Here is a 26,299-nt window from a genome sequence, read left to right as displayed (position 1 = left end):
TGATAATCCATTACCAGCCAGTCCTTTGATAATCGCCAGCCTGTTGATTCTCATGACTTTGGCCTGCAAAGGTCCAGCTCGTTTGAAAAGCTCAACAAATATGGCCATCTTACCGCTGTTAGGATTCAAGTACTACACACTGAGGCACGCGCTGTTAGGATTCAAGCACTACACACTGAGGCACGTGCTATTAGGATTCAAGCACTACACACAGCTACTCGCTGTTATTCAAGTACTACACACTGAGGCACGCACTGTTAGTATTCAAGCACTACACACTAAGGCAAGCGCTGTTAGGATTCAAGCACTACACACTGAGGCACGCGCTGTTAGGATTCAAGCACTACACACTGAGGCACGCGCTGTTAGGATTCAAGCACTACACACTGAGGCACGCACATTTTCTCTAAAAGTAGAGAACGCACTTTATTTAAAGCTTTTACACATTCATAAAATGAATACAAAATAATATTTGACAATACAACATGATGTTAATTAACCATTTTACTGTTAAGACTATCGGGTTAATTTTTAAACTACTGGTTAACTGGATATCCTTGCACATCTCTAGTCTGGAATAAGGTTTGGTTCAATTGTTAAAAAAATCTAACTGAACTGAGGCTGTCTCCTATGGAGGTCTGCATTTGTTAATGGAGTGTTAAGAGAGTCATGTGCTAAAATTGCAGACTCATTTGTTTGCTTGGCCCGTCCACACCAGCGCACCACCCTGTGGTGAGGCGCTGCATTGTCTTGATCATACCTCAACGAGCCCTTAACTCCATGAAGCCTCTCGAGGGCGAGGAGCAGAGGTGTGACTGTTGGGTGTCTGTCTGTGTGAACAAGGAGAGACGGGAGTCGAGCAGATTCATTCATTCATTCAACTTTGACACTTGGAAGTGGGTGGTGGGGCTGAACATTTTGACAAGTAGGGATGGGTACCGAATTCGGTACTTTTAAAGGTACCTACCGAAACACGTCGGTACTACAGAGTATCTATTCACGTGAGATCCAACGGTGCCAATTTAAATGAAACCACACGTTAAGTGGTTCAGCAAACCAAGCGTTGGCACTTTGTGTGTGTGAGAGTAAGTTACTTACTAAGTGTAGTAAGATGACGGAGGCCCGCTAACATATGCTACACCATAGATATATATATTAAACATAATTATGCGTTACACTGCCCCAGAGCATTCTAAAAAGATTGATTATAACTTGGCTCTGCACTGTCCCAGGTGAGAGACAACCAAACATGTTGTGAAGACCCGCCCTACTCTGCCTCTGATTCGCAGAGGCAGAGGCACGTTCTACTTTTCGTAGCTCCATTTCTGCAGAGCCCTCTCTGATTGGTTGAGCCCATTTCTGCAGACTCCTCTCTGATTGGTTGAGCGAAGCCCCTCTCTGATTGGTTGAGCGAAGCCCCTCTCTGATGGCAAAAGGCGGATGTAATGTTATCATATCAAGAAGATAAAAAGAAATGTACTACCAGATTCGCGTGTAACGTTATTTCGCGTGACTTCGCGGTTTATTCATAACGTTATGCACATTTCACAACACAGCCAGCTGGGGGTTTGAATCACTGTTTAGTGTTTACACTCCCCACTTACTGTAACTGTTACGACCCTGGCTCATGGGTACGCAACCTATGTGCAAACCAACACCAAAACCCTGTGCTCTAACTCAAAGTGCTACTAACTCAAGGAACTATTAAGGTAAATGTAAACTAAGGTACTAATGGAAACCCAACGGACAAGGACTGGAAGAACCTGACAGCTCTTCCTCTCAGCACAGACCCTGCATGTGTGTTACTAGGTCTGCCTTTAAAGCTCCCAGCAGGTAACCAATCAGCACTAATTGGCTAATTGGCAGCCCTCACCTGCATGCACAGTGACACAGAAGTGATCAGCTCCTGGTACATAACAGTAACTGTACCATGACGCACTCCCCACTTACTGTAACTGTACCATGTTCTACATATAACCTCATCTCATGCACCTTGTTGTGTATCCTGTTTCTTTTTCCTCATTATTATATTCAGAGTTAATTATATTGTTTACACTGTCTTTCTTCTATTATAAATAACCCTGCCCATTTGATGTTCCCAAATCATATTCAGAAAGTATCACAGAGACTTCTATTGACCAAGGAATTAGTTATTATTAGTAAGACACAACATTTCCGTAGCAATCCGACATTGACCACCAGACTCTTTCTCTTAAGGCATTAACTGGGTTAATTAATATAAATGTTATATTGTAACTGTCTAGTTACACATTGGTTCTGAAACATGTATGTTCCAGGCTGCAATTAAAACTTTGAATCTGAGAGAGCTCTGGTCAGCGAAGCCGGCGATGGGAGCGATTTATTATTGGTTTTTAATGACAAACCAATTACATAATCCAACATATGTGTAAAGGCACACACAACATATTCCAGTTAACGGTATATATTTTTAATGATTCGTTATGGCGTAATCAATACTTCCATGCGTATAAATTGCGTTCGCAACCTCCATGTTTTGGGGGTATTTATCAGAAAACTCGGATCCGGGATTCGGCTCCCATCCGTCGGGCAAGAACTGTGGGTTTTCAGCCTCTCTCTCTTAACGGATTTTCGATTCCTGGCTAGAGGCGCTTGTCGCGGCTCATGCGCGCGCTCGGCCAATCAGAGAGGGGTCTGCAGAAATGGGCTCAACCAATCAGAGAGGGGTCTGCAGAAATGGAGCTACGAAAAGTAGAGACGCGGCAGAGGCAGAGGCAGGGGAATGTGATTGGACCGAAGCAGAGTTCAGTTGACAGACACACAGACAGTGGAGCAGACAGTCGACATGCAGGCAGAGACGCTGCTCCTGCTTGCAGTTGAGATAGCGGAGAATTTTGACTCGTTGCATGTTGGCGCTGTCTCGTAGATAATACATATGAAAAGAATAATTTGATATGTGTGTGACTGACTGTGTATATATATATATGTTCTAAATAAATAATAATAACTTTATTTGTATACCACCTTTCATACAGGGGATTGCAGTTCAAAGTGCTTTACATCAGTAAGATGTAAATAATAATAAAGTAATACATAATTTATTTATTAAATATGAAGTTTGGATATTTTTTTACAACTGAGGTAGGTAGATTACATTTTTAGAGACTAAAGTACCAAAAAAAAGGTACCGTTGGGTACCGGTATCGATTCACAGGTACCGGTACCGTATCGGTTCAAATGTGAACGGTACCCATCCCTATACTTGGGTAGTCTGTGAGAACCAGTGACCCCTAAATGTGTGTTTAATCCTGTCACAGAGAGCAGAGGCAGAAAGACTCGGCCAAGATGGCATCCAACAGTTTCCCCAGAGACATGGACTACAGACAAGAGGCCTTGCAGGACAAAGCCACAGCAAGTAAGTCTTAACAAAACGTGCAAATAAACATTTGAGCGTCTGTTGAAATTGGGTTCTATAACCACTGCCAGATGTACTGTGCTACAATAGACTACATCTTTACTGTTAACACATCTTGCGCCAAAAACGAGTTTACTCGCTATTGCCCGCCAATCGAATAGTGCCAACAACGAGTTTACTTGTTTTTATGATCGTTATTTCCTTTATTCGCTATTGGCATTCATAAGTCATCCAGGAAGGCTCCGGGAGCCAGCTGGACCCTGTCTGATATTTCAACGCCTCAATACCGCCGCCTGGTGGATTACGGGCGAGTTGCACTCTACTCTAAACCGGATGTGGCGCTCTGTGCATCGGGGGAAATCCTCCGGCAGAGATCTTGTAACGTGGATCAAGATACACACTCGAGTGCATGGGATCGCTTTCGAGACTCAAGAATCAATATGCTTTCGGCTTTTATTGCACCATACAAACGGAAAATGGATATAGCAGATCGACATCAAATAATTGGCATTCTTTTTCACCAGACGCATCGGCCACAGGTAAGAGGAATCTAACGTTAATTCCAGCTCAATTGTCCATTTATTTCATTTCAATCTATCCAATCAACGTATGGTGTCGTACTAAAGAAAGCCGTTAGTGACAATCAAGGAATCATAAACGCCCCCCCGTCCCCCCCCTTTCCTTCACACATGATGGAGCATAATGTATAGCGATCATATGCATTTGAATTTTTTAATATAGCGTGTATAGGAACGAAACGCCATCGATTATGTATAATACGCGCCGGGGTCTATAACGCGCGTTCTTGGAATTACTGCTATACAGTCTAAAAACATACTTATATTCACGACGGTACTAACACGACAATGTATGAATGGAAAAATATAACGTTCCCACATCCGGAACGATAGATACCCGATGTTGAATGGGCCATAGTAATGTCGATATAGCTATAATATTAAAAAGTTATAGCCCTGCAAAGAACGTGAGCCACTCCATAGGGTTACAGCACTGGCAGAGACTGGTATAGATGGGCATACTAAGTGGCGCAGAATGTGTTAAGAATGAGCTTTGTTTATCCATGATGACCTGTGTTTATACTGGGCAGGGCGTGTTGATGTTGAACCAAGTCGGTCTGTTTTGTAATTTTGAAAGCGATAACAACCAAAAGAGGGAACGCTTTGGAAAGCTTGTACTTTTTAGTTGTAGAAATGCACGATACAGGTGTCAAATCCATAGTTATGCAAAAATAAAATAAAATCTATTTTATGAGCTCAAGCTTCAGTGAAGACATGCCACTCAAAATCTTAAAATTGTATTGATAATCCAAAGATGAGAACATTATACATTTGTACAAGATGAGAGATTTTACTTGGATATCTTAATTACCGTAATTTTCGCACTATAAACCGCACCTGAATATAAGCCGCAGCAGCTAAATTGAATGATGTGTACATATATAAGCCGCACTGGACTATAAGGCGCAGGTGTTTTAATGTTTAATTACCATATGTAAGGGTTCGTGCACAGAGGGGATTGTCGGGAAAGAGATGGCTGTTTGAGGAAGCTCCCATTTATTAAATTGCAGCAGCTGTGTGCCTGTGAGAGAAGAGCGAGTGAGTTAAAGGTGGTGGACTGTAACCTGTAAAATCCATAGATTTAGGAGGTCCCCTAGTGGCCGTTAGCTGTAAAAATCCATAGATTAGCCGCACCGTTATATAAGCCGTCACGGCGACCAAATACGTCCACATTTTTATAGGATTCTATCACATTTTCATAACAATGGCGAATATAATTTACCCTGCACCGTTTTCATTGAGGTTTCTTACAAATTAACGATGTTTTATTTGTCCTTTTATATGCGGATAACATTCAAATCTTAAATTGTACCATTATGTTCCCCTTTAGACAACAAACATAATGCTAATGAGATGCACTTTTGTTAACACTTTCCGTGCCGGAGCTTGGTGCCCCGGAACCTCCTTGAATGCCGCAACCCACTTCAATGTTAACATTAAAAACTAGGGATGCCCCGATCACGTTTTTTGCCACCGATACCGATCACCGATCGTTGTGAGCCATATCGGCCGATACCGATCCGATACCGATCGTTTTTGATTAAAAGAAATTAAAATGTATTTTATATATATATATATATTTTTTTTTAATAAAATATATATATTATATAATTAGACTTGTACTTGTATTATCTGCGAGACATCGCCACCATGCAACAAGCTCCACTGTCTGTGTGTACTCTAGTAGCCTCCAGCTACGGCCAGGATTCTCCGGAGCTGCAGCTGGACCTATACTCGAGTAGCCTCGAGCTACGGCAAGGATTCTCCGGCGCTGCACCTGGACCCTATTGGTATAACGTTACTTAACTGTGCTCAGCAAGCCCTCAGCTCGAATACGCATGGAATCAGTGTTATAAGACATTGATATCAGGAGCTATCTGTAGCTACTGCTAGCCGGATATATAACGTTAATACAACGCCTCAGTGAATTATTTAGTTCAATGGGACATTTAGTTTTGAACAGTGAACTAACTTGCGCTAACGCGAGCTAACCGGTATCATACACATCTCTACTATACTTGCTGGAGCGTTTGTTGATGTCAGGAGCTATCGGTAGCTGGCCGGCTAGATACCATTCGGTTAGACAATGCCTCATCATGTATTAAACTAAAAGTGAATAGTTGACTGGGTCATTTTGTAACGGTAGCTAAGCTAACGTTAGCTCAGGGAGACGCCGTCCTCCCGTGTCCCGTCTCACTAGAGTAGACCCGTGTTTACATGCATGCGGGAGGGGCTGGTGGGATGAGCAGACGCCGCAGCCTCCGGTGTCTGAGACAGAACTCGGCGACAGCGAGTGAGATCGGGTTTGACGATCGGTGAAAATAAAGCATTATCACCGATCACCGATCGCATATTTATACTGATTATCGGCCGATAACGATCGGTGGCCGATCGATCGGGGCATCCCTATTAAAAACGCCTAATCTATGTTTTAAATTATGGCTATGTGTCTAATCTGCCCGTCGCTTATCAATGACTCGTTTTCCAGTCAACATTGTCGAAGCGGATTGTTTTTTTATCGGTTCATTTTCGTTTTATAGCATTTTGAAAAGCCCTCATTTTCAAGGAAAATATAAAGATTCCATGATAAAAGACATTTACTGGAATATTCTAGAATACACAAAAACGTTATGAATCGTTTTCAAATAAACGCTAGATTATCGATAGTATATGTGTACGTATGCACGCTATAGAGGCGATCTGAAAAAACGATTATCTTATTTCCTCATCAGCAATCGCGCACAAACAGACACATCACACATAGGACAAACGCTGAGATCTCAGCGAATACAACTCTGATTATCCCAAGACTGGTCAAATAGATTCCTTACCTCAGATCAGATGTTCTCCAAAAAGATCATTCCAATTCCTGATCGCCATTCCAAATATCGATCACGCTTAGTGATGCACCGATGTGAAAATTGTGGCCGATACCGATAACCGATATTAATATTGCTGTTCTGGCCGATATTTACCGATGTCGATATCTCTGTATAGAAAACACTTTTTTATGATAATCAAATAAAGAGCTATTTTCCAAAACGCATACTTTTTTTACTTTTGTAACTTATTTTCAGAAATGACTGATATTTTGAAACTATTTAAGGCCAAAACATGTATACATTTTTTTTTTTTTTTTTTTTTTTTATATAAATATCGGCCCTATCTTGATATCGGTCCGATACTGATGTGTAAAAAAACGGCCATATCGGCCGATATTATATCGGCGGCCGATATATCGTGCATCACTAATCACGCTTATTGATTGAGTATTGGCTCCTGTAAATATATATTCCAGGCTGATTCCCGTCCCGCGATGACTTCCATGTTGATCAGACTGCTCGCCAGCACAAGGAACCAGCTGGCTCCGCCCCTACATATCTACAGATCCCAGGTCAGTCTAAGCGACTGACCTGCAGTTACACAGGGATAGACGATAGGGGGCGCTTTTTTCCATTCTGAGCTCCTGTAGGGGCTGCTGTACCAACGGGAGACTTTGTTGATGAAATATGATTTCAGATCGCTAATAAAACTATATTTGTCGTCATCGGCACTCAGTGGGGGGGGCTAATAAAACGACATATGTCGTCTGTGGCACTGAAAGTGTTAAGATAATTAGGTGACCATTCTCGGTCACTATATTCAGGTCGCATTAATAGTTTAATGCTGCGTGTTCAGATCACGTTTTCCTAATCCGGTGCTGACCTGTGAACTAGATGCTAAAGGTCTTGGGATTTGTAGTCATTTTGTAGTCATAACATTTTCACCTTTTAAACCAATGCTGCCATCTACTGACAACAGAAAGTGTTGTGTATAACGTTAAGTTGATAGGCTACCCGCACACAACACCGTCGCCCAAAACACATTCTAGAGATTCCCACTTTTTACTGGTACATACGTTCATATCTAATAGTCTTTAGATGACTAAATATAGATGAATACTCTGAATGAAATTTGATATATATATTCTAAAATAAGTATAATTTAACTTCACCTACCTGTCGACATGAAATTCCCAAACACTGACGGTAAGAAAAGCCTGGATGTCGCGCAAAATGGGGCGTGACCGAATTTGGTTTTGGGCGTTCCCAGACAAAGAGAGTGACCGAGATTGGTCTACGTTCCGTTATAGAAATGATGAAGGAATGTTGTGTACTTCCAACCTGAGTTAACAGGAGAAATGAGGACTGCTCATGCCAACCTGGAAGCCTCCTCCCAGTCATGGATATTTTGGAGAATACCAGTAGACAGAGGAGACTCTTAACATTGTTTAGACCGACTACACTCTGCTCACAGCCCCACCTAAAAACCTCAAGTGAGCCGTATGGTCCCTTACTATGTGCCACCAGGTTCTCTTCTTAACACTGTTCCTCTCTCTTCCACCCACAGAGAGCACCTCGGGAGACCAGTCCGCAGCGCCCAACTCCAGTCATTCCTCGTCCTCTTCCTCTGTCTCTTCCTCTGCTCCTCAGAGCTTGAACTCCTCTGGCCCTTCGCCCTCCGCCGCCTCCTCCTCTTCCTCCATGGTGCCGGTGTCCCCGGCTGTCCAGTCCCAGTCTTCGGCCTTGCTCCAGGACCCCGCCATCCTGCACCAGCTCCTGCCGGCGCTGCAGGCCACTCTGCAGATGAATAACGGCACCATGGATGTAGCCAAGCTCAACGAAGGTGAGGGGCAGAGAGGACGCGCCTACTACGGAAATCATTACGGATTAGGGCTCTTGATGTTTCTCAAGATTAAATCTAGACAAAGTTTGTAACATGGAAAAGCTTAAAAAAATTCTCCCATTTCATTGAAACTTGTCTTTGGCTTGATTCTCCGTTGATGAGTTATTATAGAAAGATAATTTTACACAAAAAATATATATCCGAATGTGATGTATATCAGAATATCACAGTACTATGTTGTACAACACAGTTAGTGGAGATGAGGAGGGGTCACCGTCATACATTATCAGGAAATGAATCAATCGTGCAAAAAAGAGCGATTTGAGTGACTCACACTCAACCATCTTATTTCATAATACAACGTTTCCGGATGGACGTTTGGATTAAACCAAGTGTGTTCAGTGATGCTGAACTTTCCCAGCGGGACACAAGTTACTTAACGTTACACAGGTATGTTATGCACGTTAATTAAGCTATGCACGTTTAGCTGGCTAACGGGAGCCGTCAGCCAACAAAGATGTTGTTTCAACAAATGGATTCACAAAATGGATAAGTAGGTACAACTACTCTTAATAACCGCAGCAATATGTGCATATGTGCTACGTTATATGCATAAATGTGCGCAAGACTCGACAGTACTGAACCAGAACAATTATTTAGTAGCACATTTTTTGCATGATTAAAAAACGATGGTTCGAACGTCCGTTCGAAAATACACCTGGTGAATGTTCGAATCCCAAAAACAGGTTTCGGGGAAAAGCTCTAGTACCGTTACACCCGTGTGTGTTGTTATGTAATGGGTCCTGCTGTGTGTGGTCGTGTGCTACTGCTGTACACCTGTGTGTGCCTCTGTTGTGTATGTGTCACCCGTCTGTATTGTCACACCTGTATCCTCACCGTCCATCTCTCCTCCCTCCAGTCCTGGCGGCCGCCGTCACCCAAGCCTCCTTGCGGTCGATGCTTCATAAGCTCCTTACTGCCGGACCGTCTGCTTTCAACATAACTGCTCTGCTCAACCAAGCTCAACACTCCAACCAAGGTACGACTCCCCCCTGCGCTAACCCGATGCCCAACTCTCTGACTGGCCAATGAGCCGCCCCTTATTGGACACACCCCTCTTAGCAGGCACGTGCATCAGCTGGGTATATTTATATTAATAACTAGGGATGTCCGATATTATCGGCCTACCGATATTATCGGCCGATATCGGCATTAAAATGTGATATCGGAAAATATCTGTATCGGTTTTCATTTTTTTTTTTTTTTTTTACATTTCTATAACCTTTATTTACCCAGGCAAGCAAGTAAGAACAAATTCTGATTTTATTTATTGTCAAAAGTATGCATAATGTTGTGTTAATTCCACAACAAGAGATATGTAATGTTAATTACCTGAAATTATTCCATTTTTTTGGGGGGGGGGGGGGGAAACCCTGCATGTATCGGTATCGGTTGATATCGGTATCGGAAATTAAGAGTTGGACAATATCGGTATATCGGTATCGGTAAAAAAGCCAATATAGAGCATCCCTATTAATAACCCTATTGGTGTGCATTTGTGTTTTATACCGGTATAAGAAGATGATTGCATTTAGCACTGCGAATACCAATTCTGAGCGGGGGGAAGTATTGGGACTGCATGATTTTTTCAATAAAAACATTTATTGCACTCTTTAACCACATGCATCGGGCAAAAATGGGGATAGTTTTGCACAACACGCCTGATTATTGCATACCCAAAGTAATTTGCGATTTATTATACTTATAGCTGTATGCATGAGTCTGGTCTCGTTTGAAAGGAAACATTCTGATCTTTCTTCCACAACAAAGAAGAACACTCTTGAGTGCTAATGAAATAGAGTTGAAGAGGTTTGAACACACTGAAGTTCAGAGTGAAATAGAATGTTCACTTAGGGCTTTAGAATTTCCATAGAGCGCTTTTGTAATGGTGGTGTAGTCTGGGTTACTATAGTAACAGGGACTATATGCATTGTGGGAATGGGGAGGACAGTGGCAGTGAGCGCTGTACATATGATTTTGTTTTTACTTAATAGCGAACGTGACATAATCAGACAAGCAAGCTAGCTGGCTGCTGTCATTGCTAACCGCTAGATATTTGCAACTCGCAGCATGCTAACATTATTTCCAGGAACAACATCATTAATTTAGAAAGTTTCATAGTTGATGCTTCGAATGTCTGAGTTTTAATGACTATATGAATATTCGAAAATCGATTCATTGGCAGCTTTAGGCTATAGTCAGTAAATTGTGAACCATGACATGAAGGTATCTTTTCTCTTAACCAGCTGTAACTTAGACATTCGTTTTTGTCATCCGTTTCTGATGCATTGTGACAGGATTATATCAAAGGAGGCTTGTTCGATTAATTTATATTGCTGTGGTTGATGATGCATTTTAGCTAGTACCTAAGGGAGGAGACAACCGTTGCCAAATAATGTCGCCGTTGACCTTAAATCACTGTTCAGTGACAGTTATCCACTCTTTATGTGCTCATCTTCTCCTTTCATCTTAAGTAAAAGCTTAAAGCCCAACATCCAGGTTAAACCCTACTGATCACCTAAGAACCACCAGGGTAAAAAATCGCGCTGAGCCGTGGATGCACTCCGAAATACTGGCCGCTATGAAAACCAGAGACAAAAAATGCTCTGAGTTTCGTAAAAGTCAGTCAAAGCTTACTAAAAGCACGAGCAGTGAACTCCAAGCCCACGTGACTGAACTCAAACTAGAAAGAAACAGACTAAGAAACGACGTAAACTCCATGATCAAAACTGCAAAAAAGAATTTCATCAATGACAAAACTGAGGAAAACAAAAACAAACCATGTGAACTTTGGAAATTACTCAATAATCAACTAGGATGCAGTAAAAAACTTAAAACCAGATTCTCAAACATAAACATAAAAACGGACAACACGCTCATCACAGACAAGCTGGATGTAGCCAATTACTTAAACATTTTCTTCACAAACATAGCCACAACACTGGTAAACAAACTACCCTCCCACTCAGGGCTTTATGGGGTAGAACACATAGTAGCTTACTACAAAAACCTAGGGGTCCGCAAGGACGACTTCAAGCTGGAAATGGTAACAACAGATGAGGTACTCAATAAACTGAGCGCCCTCCAACCTAACAAGGCCACTGGCCATGACAACATCCCCTCCAAATTCCTCAGAGACTCAGCAGCCGCCATCACACCAATCATCACACACATAATAAACCTCTCCATAAAACAGGGACACGTCCCCAAGGACTTCAAAATTGCGAGGGTGACCCCTCTGCACAAAAAGGGCAGCAAATTAGACCCAGGCAACTACCGCCCTGTTTCTATTCTCACCTCCATCTCGAAAGTCATGGAAAAAATAGTCTACGAACAGGTCGAAAAGTACCTAGCGGAAAAAAATCTAATCTACGAATTCCAATCTGGCTTCAGAACATCCCACTCCACTGACACATGCCTTCTCTATTTGAATGACCACATCAAACAAGAGGTGGACGCAGGCAAATACTGCGGCATGGTCATGCTGGACCTACAAAAGGCCTTTGACACGGTCAATCACTCCATTCTGATTGACAAGCTAAAAGCAATTGGTTTTGATAGTCTATCAGTGAGCTGGATGCAATCCTACCTTGAGGGGAGGGAACAGATGGTGGAGGTAAACGGTACCCTATCCCCCCCCCTCACAGTGAGCTGTGGTGTTCCACAAGGAAGCATACTAGGACCGCTACTGTTCCTAATTTATGCAAATGACATGTCGTCAGCTTGTGACTGCAACTTGTCCCTGTTTGCGGACGACTCAGCCCTGCTGGTCTCTGACAAGAACAAGTTACAGGTTGAAAAAACCCTCAGCTCGGAACTAGGCAGAATCTGCATATGGCTCGCTGATAACAAACTATCATTACACATGGGCAAAACAGAGTCCATTCTCTTCGGTTCAAATAACAAACTCGGCAAGACCGACGGCTTCTCAGTTACAGTGGGTGACAATATTGTCACAAGGAAAGATGAAATTACCTACCTGGGTTCCATCCTAGAGGCTAATCTCTCCTGTGACAAAATGGCATCCAATGTAATAAAAAAAGTCAACCAACGAACTCGATTCTTGTACCGGATCTCCTCTCTGGTAAACAAGAACACCCTGAAGACTCTGGCAGGAGCACTCATTCAGGGGTACTACGACTATGCTTGCACCTCATGGTACCAAAGCACCTCAAAGGCGCTAAAAACAAAATTACAAACATCTCAAAACAAACTGGTCAGACTACTGCTTGACCTTACTCCTAGAACCCACCTCACCCCTGCCCACTTTGACAACCTAGGATGGCTTAGAGTAGACGACTGAGTACAACAACTTGCAATGGGCCTGGTCTACAAGATACACTACACGACCAAGGTACCCATGTACATGTCAAAATACTTCCCAAAGGTCAGTGAATACCACGATCACAACACCAGAGGGAGCTCCACAAATCATGTTAAACCCAGATTCGGCTCAAATAAGGGACTAAACACGTTTCGCAATTATGCCACATCAATGTGGAACGCCCTACCCAAAGCTGTAAAGGAATGTGGATCACTACCCACTTTCAAAACCTCTCTAAAGGGACACCTACGGGAGACTGCAATTCAACACTGGCCCCTGTAAATATCCTAACCCAACCCCCTCCAATGTACAGTCATTTACCTAGTATGGTTTTGTCAATAGTTCAATGTACAATTGTGTTTGTTTGTACAGTGTCTCCTCCCCCCCCCCCCCTCAATGTACAGTGTTACTTGTTTATACAGTGTGCCCCCCCCCCCCAACCACCTCCAATGTAAATTACCCAGTATGGTTGTCAATATCCCAATGTACCCAACCCCCCCCACCCAACCTCCTCCAATGTACAGTTTCTACGTCAAATGTATATACTCCCTTTTCTTGACTCCTTCTGTATCACAAACAGTACTGTATTTGCAAATCTGGTATGTCATAAATGTATAGATGTAGCAGTACTGACTATCTGTATGTCATGTATGTCATATATGTCTATATGAATTGAAAATGGGGGACCCTGATGGAAACAAGACAAACGTCTTTCTCAGGTCTGCATCCCCTTAACAATTGTATGTATTGAGCCGTACTGTATTGTACCCATTCTGCAATCTGTTAAATAAAGTTTTCATTCATTCATTCATTCATCAATTATGGGTAGTTTACATCATTGGTATATAATTTCATTATTTATTTTTTTCCATTTGACACCGGAAATGCCATTCCGAAAGAGTTAAAAAGGTCCACGCACGAATAACATGCACACGCAAATCAAAAAAGCTTATCAAACGCCGACGTCACTACAGGTGCATATTAATGAGCCCAATCTAAAAACTTATCAGACGCTAGCACGGCCGTGACGTCACTTCAGGAAACGTATGCCTTATGCCCGTCCGGGTCATAGTACTACTCGATATATGGCGCTGGCTAACGTTAGCATTATGTCTACTGTCGTGAACCATTTGAGATCGGGGCATGTAGAGGAGTTTGGGGAACGAGTAAAATCATGTGCAGGTCCTCTTCTCAGACCTGTGTGGCAAAGCACTGCACACGCATCATGCAAGCTACACGTCGCTGCATGTTGATCAATGGTGGCCCACTCGGTGCATCACAGTTAGCCTATAGCTCCGCCGTCCCTGCTACAGTCGGGACCAGTACACTAATGTTAGCCTATTAGCTCCGCCGTGCTCCCGGTTACAGTCGGGACCACTACACTGACGTTAGCCTATAGCTCCGCCGTCCCTGCTACAGTCGGGACCACTACACTGACGTTAGCCTATAGCTCCGCCGTCCCTGCTACAGTCGGGACCACTACACTGACGTTAGCCTATAGCTCCGCCGTCCCTGCTACAGTCGGGACCACTACACTGACGTTAGCCTATAGCTCCGCCGTCCCTGCGGAGCTATAGTGGTTCTCTCCTCTTTGTGTGCCCCCGTTCTCGCGTGTGTCCTGCCGGGGAGCTTGTGGACGCGACAACAGCGGCGGCCGTAGCGTTAGTTAGCTCATAGCTATCGTGTACCACTAGCGTTACGGCGGGCTCGAGCACCCTACGGCTGCCGCCGTTGTCGCGTCCATGGGCTCCCCGGCAGGGTACCCGTGGGGACGGGGGTGTACAGAGAGGAGAGAACCATTTTGTGTCGGGCGTTCATGCCGGCCAGCGAGCCGGACGTCGGGATATGTTGTTAGCACAATAGCTACCATGCTAAGCTATGTTAGCTTATAACGGTGTACACAATATGTACAACGACACAATGATTTACATTACAAATATGGTAACGTGGTTGTGGCTTTTACAAATAGTGGTTAGCTTTAGAGATGGATGGCTATGATCACGGAGCAATAGTGTTAGGTGAAACGGATACATTTTCATTCGGCTAGTAGTAGCAAGGCTCTCAGTGCCTGCCACTAGCTGTGTGTGACTCGGCGCCCCCTGGTGAGCCCCCTGGTGCCCTGCACCTCTTGTGACGACATCATTTCGATTACACACGCACGTTATGAACCATTGATTAAAATATCCACGTGCGTGGTGATTGTGTTGGGCAGACAAAATGTTTGATAAAAACGCTAAAACTGGGTCAATTTCAATACTTTTTTTTTCCCTTCTTCATGAAAGTCACCGTTGGCCTAGTCCACATTGTTTATTGAACAAAAATACAACATGAAGGTTGGCCTTTAAGCTAAAGTGAAGGTTTTCTTTACTAGGGTGTCTGGGGATTAACTGGGCATGGTAGGGTGCTCTGTGAACTTGCATCTCGTTGGGGAACCTCTAATATAAAAGGAGAATGTCAGCTGTCAGTATATTGTTACACTCGAGTGTCTCACATAGCCAGACGTGTCTCCACGTCCACCACAGGAGGTGCTTGAAGGTGCCTCCTTGCTTGCACAAAATACTCTTGCTGCAGGTATTTCATTTCGTTGTAATCCTTCTTTTTTGTGAAGCTCAGCCAAATGTTCAAGCGTTAGCCACCGACCGCTGCCATTGTCCAGCAAAAGTAAACAAGAGCCTCTGCTCACACGCTTTGCGGATGTAACCAAGGAACCAGTGAAATGACATTGGTCCAAGAAACGGGTCATGGTAATTGAGTAGATTATATGCAGCAGGGGAAGAAGATCATTGAACTGTCAGCTTGTAGGATGGTATCTTACTCGCACATGTGCTAAATGATTCTTACAGTTCGCAAATGTATTTTTCAAACGCTCACACTGTTGAGCCCATTTGACGCAAATACATCAGAATCGTCATTTAGAAGTTAGATCGCATAGATGTATTAATCGAGATTGCATTTTTATTTACCATTAATCTATTAGACCAAGGCAGATGCCAACAACCGATCTGATACATTACTTTTTGAGATGGACTTTTACACTGTTGGAGAGACATTTAAAATGTCAGTATCCCAGAAATTGTCCCGATATGCTACCCAATTGTAGCCTGATATCAATACATACTCTAATAAACCTAATGGATTTCTCTTTCTGTCTACCTGCATGTCACGTCCATGTCTCTGTCTCGGTCGCGTCGCCCCCTCCAGCCCAGCAGGCCAGTCAGTCGCCCTTGTCTCTCACGTCTGACGCCTCGTCACCCCGGCCCTACGTCTCCCCTCGGAACGGCACGCCACAGACCAACATGATGACCCCCAAATCCCTGCTGGGCATGTCTGCTGGAGCTCCCTCCCAAACCAGGGTAAGAGCCAAGAGGCCTTTCACGAGGGCCAGGGGCCTCATGGAAACATGTATATAATCACAATCAAGCATTTATTTTTCAATATTGATGTAATATCAAGCCAAAACTCAATTTGCCCATTTTCAATCATTTTTATTTATTTTTTTACAATATTTGTATTGGGTTTTACAGTACACAAGTCAGGTTTTCATTGCCGTCAATTATTTTTAGTTCCTTTTCTCCACAACTGTACACAAGTATACCCACATACCCCTCCCCCTCCCCTTTTCTCTCTCTTAGCTTCTTGTCACAAACAGATAATTTATGACATAGGTAGTCCACACGTGATAACAATTTAACAAAAGATTTATTTAAACCTATCTAAACAAACAAAAGCATAAGGACATGAACAATGAAATGTTTTGTATAAGAATCAGTGGCGTAGCGGAGATTGCGTTTGTCACCAACGCCGGAGACGCTGGATTCGCCTGTTCGAATCCAGCTCCTGGCGTTGCTATCAGCTTGGCTGGCCGCTCACACTAATACAATTGGCAGTATTAGAGGGTGGGAAAGCTGAAGGGTGGGTCCTGGGCGTTGTGGACAGCGACCCCTACAGTTCGGTCGGGGCGCCTGCTCAGCAGGGGTAGGATCTAGGGAGAGATAGTGCGGCCTCCCACACGCTACACTCTGCCCGGTGAGAATCTGCGCGGCCAGGCTGGCTGCCGGCTGGCTGCACATGCGTCGGAGGAAAGCATGTGACAGTCTCCGGTCTCTCGGACCAACAGTAGGGGAAAGTACGCAACAACCAGGAAGGGTGGGATGGGAGAAAAATCTGGAAAAAGAGGGGAAGAAAGATAATAATAATAAAAAAAAAAATCAGTGGGGAGTGCAGGGTGTGGATGAGTGAGTAAGTATGCTGTGGTGTGTGTGGTGTAAGTATCAGTGCTATAATATGTCAAAGGATGCAGCTTGGGTGTTGGTACAACCTGTGCCTGGGAGTGGAGATAGCAGACCGTGAGGGAATTAGACAGAGACACATATATTCAGGTGCAGGCAGCTCTGCACTGCACAGGTGAGTCTCATACAGTTAACGAGCCACCCACTCCACCATGCTTCCTGGTGAGTCAACAGACTCTCCATTAGCAGGTAGGGTGGGGGTCGTCACAATCTTTAAGTCCACTTTTACTATTATCATATAGAAATAATACATACATTCAATAGTACCTCCAGTAAGATAACTCGTACATAGATCAAAATAAGTGATTTTTATTTTAAATAAATAAATGACATCTTTACAATACCTTCAATGGCGTGCCTCCGCTCTTCCCCGGGGTCAACTGACCACGGGAGAGAGCGGGGGGACTCATCCTATAGAAGCCCTCCTATATCTTCCCTTCACAGATATTCATTAAATAGTTTCCATATATTCTCGTAAACCTCTATTTTGTTCCTGAGGATATATGTTATTCTCTCCATTGACATGCATTGTGCCATGTTCTTAATCCAAGCACCGATTGTGGGTGTGTCAAATTTCTTCCAATTGAAAGCTATTGTTCTTTTTGCCTGCAGTATAGCAAAGTCAATACATTTGTATTGTTTGGTTCTCAGGTTGAGATTCACTGGATATAGGTGTAGCAATATCATTGGAGTCTAATGGGATATTCACTGACAAGACATCTTTGATTTTATTCACCACCTCCCCCTAGAACTTCTTGATTTTGTCACATTCCCAAATACAGTTTATAAAAGTTCCCCGAGCCTCTGTACATTTAAAGCAACTGTCTGGTGTATTGCTGTTATATTTATTCAGTTTGACAGGGGTTATATAAGTCCGCATCAGCCATTTGTATTGAAGTAGTTTTAAGCTAGTGTTGGCTGTTTGTGTCTGAGCCTCCTCGCACGCTCTGTTCCAGTCCTCGTTTGAGATCTCCTCTCCCAAGTCCAGCCTCCATCCCTCCAGTCTAGGTATTGACGTCTCATCTGAACCAGATACAAGCCAGTTATAGAACAGTGATATCAAGCCTTTGCTATTGCAGTTCTTGATGATAATTTTTTCTAAAGATGAACGTGTAGGAATTACCAATGAATGGTTGTGCAGAGAGGAAATTAAACTTCTCAATTGCAAGTATTTAAAAAAAAGTGCTTCCTTGGGATGCTGTATTTTATTGATAGTTCCTCAAAAGACATCAAGACCCCCTCTTTGTAAAGGTCAGATATTTTACTTATTCCTTCTTTTGTCCATAGTTTGAATCCAGCATCCAGTTTGCCTGGTTTAAATGAGACGTTTCCCCAAATTGGGCTGAATTGCCACATGGAGTTGGTTATTTTCATAAATTTCTTTACCTCATACCATACATTAATCATGTTAAGAAAACACTACACACCCCATAGTGCTTAAGTATTTTGGCTCAGCTGAATACATGTATAAATGTAGTGGTAGTTGCACTGAGTATGCTTCCACGTCTCCCTTAGAAAAATAAAACATTACAGTTCTCAATTGTGCAGCCAGATAATACCAATGACGGTTAGGACACGCCAGCCCCCCTGCATCAAATGGAAGGTACAACATAGATGGGCGGACTCTAGGACACTTCTTACGCCATATACAGTTTGAGATGAGAGGCGCAATCTTTCTGAACATTCCTACCGGTGGTGCCAAAGGGATGTTTTGAAATAGGTATAAGAACTTTGGTAATATGGACATTTTTAATATGTTTCTCCCTATCACAGAGATGGGCAAGAACATCCATCTCTCTATGGATTTGAATACTGAGTCTATCATAGGTTCATAATTTATTGATGCTATATTTTCTATTTGTGGTATTATTTTGATGCCCAGACAGGTGAAACTGTTCGAGAGCTTGAAAGGAAATGCTTGTTGGTCAGCGGATTGTCTCTCATTATCATTAAGCAGCATAAGTGATTATTTTGAGGCATTCAGTTTATAGCCGGAGATACTACCGAACTGATCAATTATATCAAGCAGTGCGGGTATAGATGTGTCTAGGTTTTTTAGGAACAAAATGACATCGTCCGCAAAAAGGGCTATTTATTCTGTGATCATTATTACCGATTTCAATCCCATGTAACTGCCTGTTAGCCCTGATTGCTATTGCTAGTGGTTCGATAGCTAAAATAAACCGAAGCGGTGATAAAGGCGAACCTTTAAATAAATAAATATATCTTGGCATATAATAGTAAACTTCTTTTTGGGGGGGAAATACACATAAGGCAATTGTAGGTCTTGTAGCACATTTTGGTAAAAATATCCCCATTTAATATGTATTCAGTTGAATTGCAGCCCTGCACTGCATATTCAATGTGCAGGTGATTTCCACCATTGCATTTGATGGGAATTCAGTAGAATTCCAACCCTCTGCCTGCACAGATCACTTCCATCACCTGCACAGATCTCTCTTCCATCACCTGCACAGAACACTCTTCCACCACATGTACTGAGCACTCTTCCACCACATGTACAGATGATTCTCAAGATCTTGCACACTAATGCAGTGATATTGAGCCCACAATAAAGTTAGGCCTACAATGGAACTCTTTTAATTCACAGAAATGTTGAGGCTGGTTTATTTTTAACACAATCCCCCTTGCACACATTTACTTAGTTGACAATTATTTACATTTAATGAGTTGAGTCAGCTCAATGACATTATGTAGATGAAAAGGTAGCAACAGGGATTGCATTTGTTTCATGTCTTATACTTATATTGAGCTATGATTGACACAACACAAGGATTCAGTGCCCTCTGATGACATTACTGGAGGACATAATAAAACGAATTAACTTGCAATTACTGTCAGAATGAATGAATGTCTGCATTCATGTGCTAAATAAATCAGCATTGTTTTTCAGTTAAGTGTCCTTTTTTTTTAACCCTTTCACTGCCACGCTTATATTTATAAGTCTGTGGCCGACGTTAAATCATTTATGTAGTATGGGCGATACATAGATCAGAGCAGTTTATATGGATAATAATAAACACGCTGAAACTCACCGCAGCTTCCTCTGACCGTTGGGTGATCAGGGTGGAGCAGAAAGATCGCTATTATGGGATGTTGATGTATGCGATCCATTTCCAGGTTGTATAATACTATATACGTCCAAATCATGTTTATCGAGTTATTGGCAACGGATCGCTATCCAGTGTATCAAGCTGGAGTCCCGCGAGCGATAGCGAGTGGCCGGACGAAATATGGGTGAGCACCACTTCCGGCCGCTCACTTCCGGTTTTGGCGATTCGCCGATCGGCCACCAGATGGCGGTCTTGAACCGTTGGAGAGTTGAGAGGAGATCAACAGCAAGTCTCAAGTCTCCGTGGGTGAAATATGATTGCCATGACAGATTTTTGAAATATTGATCTCAAAGACGCTGTACGACGTCATTGGCAGATTAAGCATGGCGAGCAATGACGTCTAAAGTCGTCCTTGGCGATTAAAGGGTTAAGTTCAACTGCATGGCATGGTAAATACAGTACGTGAAAACAACCCTTATTTTTTATTCCTGGTAATTCCCATATATTCCGTTAAAATCCCATGGAAAGTTTCCACCTTTGAATATTCCTGAAATTTTGCAACCTTAATCATGATCATACTGAAAGATTATTACTGATAAAACATTTTGTTATTATTGTCCATTAAAAATGTAACCATGTAATTTAGTTTATTTTTCTGTTCTGTATTTAATGTTTCTCTGTTTTCCTTTCTTTTCTCTCCTTTCCTACCTTTGACTACAACTTGTCTTGTTCCTTTCCCTCTCCATTTCCTCTTCCTTTCAATCTCTGCCTCCACAGGGTAATGTTTCTGTAGGTAAACCAGTCCTCATGTCCCAGACCTCGGTAGAGAAACGTCCAGAGGACCCTAGGACTCTCCAACAGAGAAGGTAGGCTGACTGCTAACAGCTGAAACAGGAGGTAGGCAGACAGTGACAGCCAACAGCTGAAACAGGAGGTAGGCAGACAGTGAAGCCAACAGCGGAAACAGGAGGTAGGCAGACTGACAGCCAACAGCGGAAACAGGAGGTAGGCAGACAGTGACCGCCAACAGCTGAAACAGGAGGCAGGCTGACCGCCAACAGCTGAAACAGGAGGTAGGCTGACCACCAACAGTTGAAACAGGAGGTAGGCTCTCAGTGACCGCCAACAGCTGAAACAGGAGGTAGGCTGACAGTGACCGCCAACAGCTGAAACAGGAGGTAGGCTGACAGTGACTGCTAACAGTTGAAACAGGAGGTAGACTAACAGTGACCACTAACAGTTGAAACAGGAGGTAGGCTGACAGTTGAAACAGGATGTAGGCTCACAGTGACTGCTAACAGCTGAAACAGGAGGTAGGCTCACAGTGACGGCTAACAGCTGAAACAGGAGGCAGGCTCACAATGACCGCTAACAGCTGAAACTGGAGGTAGGCTAACAGTTGAAACAGGAGGTAGACTAACAGTTGAAACAGGAGGTAGACTAACAGCTGAAACAGGAGGTAGGCTCACAGTGACAGCTAACAGCTGAAACAGGAGGTAGGCTAACAGTTGAAACAGGAGGTAGACTAACAGTTGAAACAGGAGGTAGACTAACAGTGACCACTAACCGTTGAAACAGGAGGTAGGCTGACGGTTGAAACAGGAGGTAGACTAACAGCTGAAACAGGAGGTAGGCTCACAGTGACAGCTAACAGCTGAAACAGGAGGTAGGATCACAGTGACGGCTAACAGTTGAAACAGGAGGTAGGCTGACAGTGACTGATTGAAACGGTAGAGCAGAACAGTTTAACAGTATATATGAGAGATATATAAACAAAACAGTGTGTTAAATCGGAGTGCCATGATCATACAGCTAATCTGTTACCTTCCTCCAGCAGCCAGGAGATTCCATCCCCAGGATCAAACCACATCTCTGGGCCCGGGTTGCACCCTGTCCCCTCCAGCAGTGGCACCCCAACACAGGCTGGCCCTGCTCCCACCTTCACTCCAACCCTTGCTGCTCACTTTGACGAGAACCTCATCAGACATGTCCAGGGATGGCCTGCTGAACACACTGAGAAACAGGTACGGGCAGGGTCCACTGAGAAACATTTACAGGGATGGTCCACTGAGAAACGGGTACAGCGGATGGTCCACTGAGAAACGGGTACAGTGATGGTCCACTGAGAAACGGGTACAGTGATGGTCCACTGAGAAACGGGTACAGTGATGGTCCACTGAGAAACATTTACAGGGATGGTCCACTGAGAAACGGGTACAGCGATGGTCCACTGAGAAACGGGTACAGTGATGGTCCACTGAGAAACGGGTACAGTGATGGTCCACTGAGAAACGGATACAGCGATGGTCCACTGAACACACTGCAGGTTGAGTCTCCACAGGGAAGGTAAGTTAAGGTTCACCATGAATAATCCCAGAAGATTAAAGAATGAGAGATTCGTGTGTTCTTGACGGTCATGAAAAACAAGGGGACTCATGGAATTTGAAAACTTGTTTCCCAGGCCTGGAAATATTAATGGAAAGTTATAAATGTCAAAGGTTTTGGATAAGGCATGGACATTTGTTCATAATCTCGTTATCTTTGAATGATGACTCAAGTAACGTATTTCCTGATTTCTATGTCCCAAGTAATTGTTGAAACTGGCCAAAAAAAACATGGAACATTCAGACCAACTATTCAACAATAAAATGTATCAATTGAATATAGATGTTGACAAAATATAGGTCATGGAAATTGCACTATTTCTCATGGAAAAGTCATGGAATTTATCTTTCTCTCTGAAAACCTCTTGAAACAGCCGTTTTAATATATATAATTTTCTATATATAATATATATAATTATAATGATGCAGCGTATATTATTTTCTTTTATTATTGTCTTGTGTTAGTATTGTCGTATTTGAAATTGGAGTGACTTAAATAAACGTGTCTCTCTGTCCGTCAGGCGTCACGTTTGCGTGAGGATATCCACAACATGGGCAGCCTGTACATGTCTGAAATCTGCACAGAGCTGAAGAACCTCCGCTCTCTGGTCCGCGTGTGTGAAATCCAGGCCACGCTGAGGGAACAGAGGTATCAACTCACACACGCATACTCAGTACCTCTTAGTCCATTAATTACCTGTTTGACGTGAGTCGAACTACACTTTGTTAGATAATTATTTTATTATTATTCGTTTTCCATGTTGAGTGAGCTTTTTTCCCTCCGACTCTGATAAGCACTACATTTAAACGGGTCCTTTTACTTGATTGCATGTGGGAAATAAAATTGTACAAATCTGTCGATTCAATCAACAAATTGATTCGTTTACAAAGTCCTATTGGCCAACTAAGAATTTCTTTAGTTTTGGACAGCTCTAGTAACAAGACACTTTAGTCTTGGACAGCCCTAGTAAGTACACTTGTACTTTTTGGAACATGAACCAGGCATTCCGATTAACATTTTCATTTACCACTTCTAAGGGATGTTAATCTTTGGGAATCTCACGATTCCATTTTGATTTCATGATTCGATTTCAAATCTATTCTTGTTCCATTGTGATTATCTCAACAATTATATGGATTCAATTCCAGATTACTATCAACCTTCATATTACAAAGCTTTGTATGTTGTGAGTCTTTCTGCTTGGCTAACAAGTTCTCCCCCACCCCACCCCTAACCATTGTATCATCTTTTTCACCCCCAACAGAATCTTGTTTCTGAGACAGCAGAACAAAGAGCTGGATAAGCTGAAGAACCAGAATTCCTACATGGTCTGAGAACGCCTGGCTTGAGAGCGAGAAGAGAAGCCCGGATGAGAGGGGGAGAAGGGCAGAAGAAGAAAATGGAGAAAAAATGTAATAAAATAAAAAAAGACGACAAATACAGGCAGCCAAAAATTCTTCAGGCTGCAGTATCAGCCTGCTCTATCTGGTCTTCTGTGACCCACATTCTCTCTCTTTCTGACAAAAAAAAATTAAGAAACCAAGGGGAGAAATGCCCAGAGGGAGGATGCCGAGCCTGGTAGAAGATGAACCCAGAAGAGCCCCACCTTCCTCAATTATGTAGATTTTATTCTGCTCAACTTTGTCCCACCATGTGAATTGTTCTTGCCACCAGGACCAACCCGAGGTACCGGTTTGTCGAAAGTGGGACACCTTATTAAACCAGTTGGGATTCTGGAGTAACCCGAAGAGCGGGGGCCTTAGCTTTTCCTGACTCGAGACTCTTTTCACAGTGCACCTTTCTGGACAGTGAACTCTTGGATTGTGTTTGTTGTACTGGATTATCTCTCCTATTTCTGGTGTGTATTGGCTTGTAGTTGTCAGGAATCAAATGAGCTTGATTCCCAGAAGGTGAATAAAATAAAATAAAAAGAAGACAAATTTGCTGACTGATATCGCAGACTCAAGTCAAATGACCCCCCGCCCCCCCCTGTCAGGTTGTATTGATCAGTGCATAGTTGGATTGGATAAAAACCCAACTCCTGAAATGGACTCGGTTCACTCATGATGACTCGTGCATTCAATGTGGATGGATCCAATGGTAATGGAAGTTATCGTTTTTCTTTGAACTCACAATTTAGATATAGTGGAAGTATCATGTCGTTCCCAATTTCCCCTCCGATCCGGGCGAGAGTTGTTTGGTTTGACATGTCATGACCAGAGTTTAGCCATATGCCAGGACTCGGGACTTTGAAACACCCGACGTGTGCTTGATTTATCCTTCCCGAAGCTATGGAACATTATACTCTCAAGCGTACAAAGTCGCTAGATATATCAAAATCACTGACATGTTTCAAAGTCCGTTGGAAGGAGCCGTATGTTATTGGACCTAGGTCTGCTCATAGCAAGCACAAGGTTGCATTCAGTTGTACCTTTTGATCACTTTTCTTCTTTTTTTGCCCCTCAGCCAGTTTTCTTTTTGTAAGATTGTCAGTGATATGTATGTCTTAAGTTTGGCCGATATTCCATTCCTTTTGTGCAGCTTTTTCAGAGATTGTGAGAAAGAATAGTTAAAAAAAATTAAATCTGTAAAGGGTCTGTTTTCCACATAGTCATGTAAACTTAAATTATTGCACATTATTGATTACGTCCTTGTAGTGATGTTGACGACGGCGATCATATGAAGATGGAAAGACATTTTATTTTTTCAATGGACTCATGCTTTCTCTTGTCTTGGCCCAGCTGTTCAAGCTGCAGCACTAGTTTAACTCTGTAGCCGAGTGCGGCTGCCTTTTTTATAGGGTTCATTCATGATGAGATGATGTACTTTTTATATGGGGAAAAAAAGACTTCACATGAAACTGCGATTGTTCTCTTCTACATCCACACAGGTAGTTCTTGTCTCTAAGCTATTTACCCTCCTCAAGGAGCGTTTCCACCAACCAGTGACTTTGGAAGTTGTTTTTGCAGAGGTCAGCGCTTTGGTCGGCAGATCTGGTTTGATGTGAGAACTTGCGTTGGGGGGTGGGGGGGGGGGGGGTGGAAGCATAGCTTTGTATATTTCATAAAACTATATGAGAATTAAATATTCTACCACACCTCTTTTCTCCCTGTTTTTTTACATTTATCATTGAACTGAATCCTTTTCTAGGCTGCTTTTGATGTAGCGTGATGTGTGTGGAGTATGTCTTGTCATCACAATGAGTACTGATGTAGTTTTAAGCTGCTTATTGGGAATGAAGGAACCTGGTCAACATTTAGATATGGTTGAATCACATCTGTGCTCTACTTAGATTACATTCAAATCTATTGTCATTATACAGCACAAGTACAGTTCAACAAAAAGTTTGGCATCCAACCAGAGTGCAAATGTAACCGTAAAGTGCAATAGTAATATACAGGTGATTTAAACTGGGCATACAATATATAAACTAGAACTACTGAGTAGTGTTAATCAAATGTATGTACATAGTTGTATTAATATGTACAGTGATACAGGTATAAAGACCCTATGGTAGTAAGGCATACTCG

General features: G+C 42.8%; 1 protein-coding gene across 2 annotated transcripts in view; it reads left to right on the top strand.

Moving 5' to 3' along the window:
• The window catches only part of wacb (WW domain containing adaptor with coiled-coil b), a 43,597-nt gene extending 17,813 nt beyond the window's left edge, over positions 1–25,784 (top strand). The window contains exons 6-13 of one of the 2 annotated variants that reach the window (XM_084327261.1): positions 3,297–3,394; positions 8,362–8,637; positions 9,557–9,676; positions 16,223–16,374; positions 21,162–21,250; positions 22,219–22,408; positions 23,290–23,417; positions 24,034–25,784. In XM_084327261.1, coding sequence (XP_084183387.1) covers positions 3,297–3,394; positions 8,362–8,637; positions 9,557–9,676; positions 16,223–16,374; positions 21,162–21,250; positions 22,219–22,408; positions 23,290–23,417; positions 24,034–24,103 — 1,123 coding nt within the window. In that variant the 3' untranslated portion in view covers positions 24,104–25,784. The remainder of the gene's footprint in view (positions 1–3,296; positions 3,395–8,361; positions 8,638–9,556; positions 9,677–16,222; positions 16,375–21,161; positions 21,251–22,218; positions 22,409–23,289; positions 23,418–24,033) is intronic. The other variant, XM_084327262.1, reaches the window with a different exon arrangement.
• Positions 25,785–26,299: the final 515 nt, after the last annotated feature.

The sequence above is a fragment of the Notolepis coatsorum genome (assembly GCF_963971535.1).
Source record: "Notolepis coatsorum genome assembly, chromosome: 13".
Taxonomy (NCBI): domain Eukaryota; kingdom Metazoa; phylum Chordata; class Actinopteri; order Aulopiformes; family Paralepididae; genus Notolepis; species Notolepis coatsorum.
The sequence above is the reverse complement of the archived record's forward strand: the minus strand, read 5'-3'. Positions and strand labels throughout refer to the sequence as shown.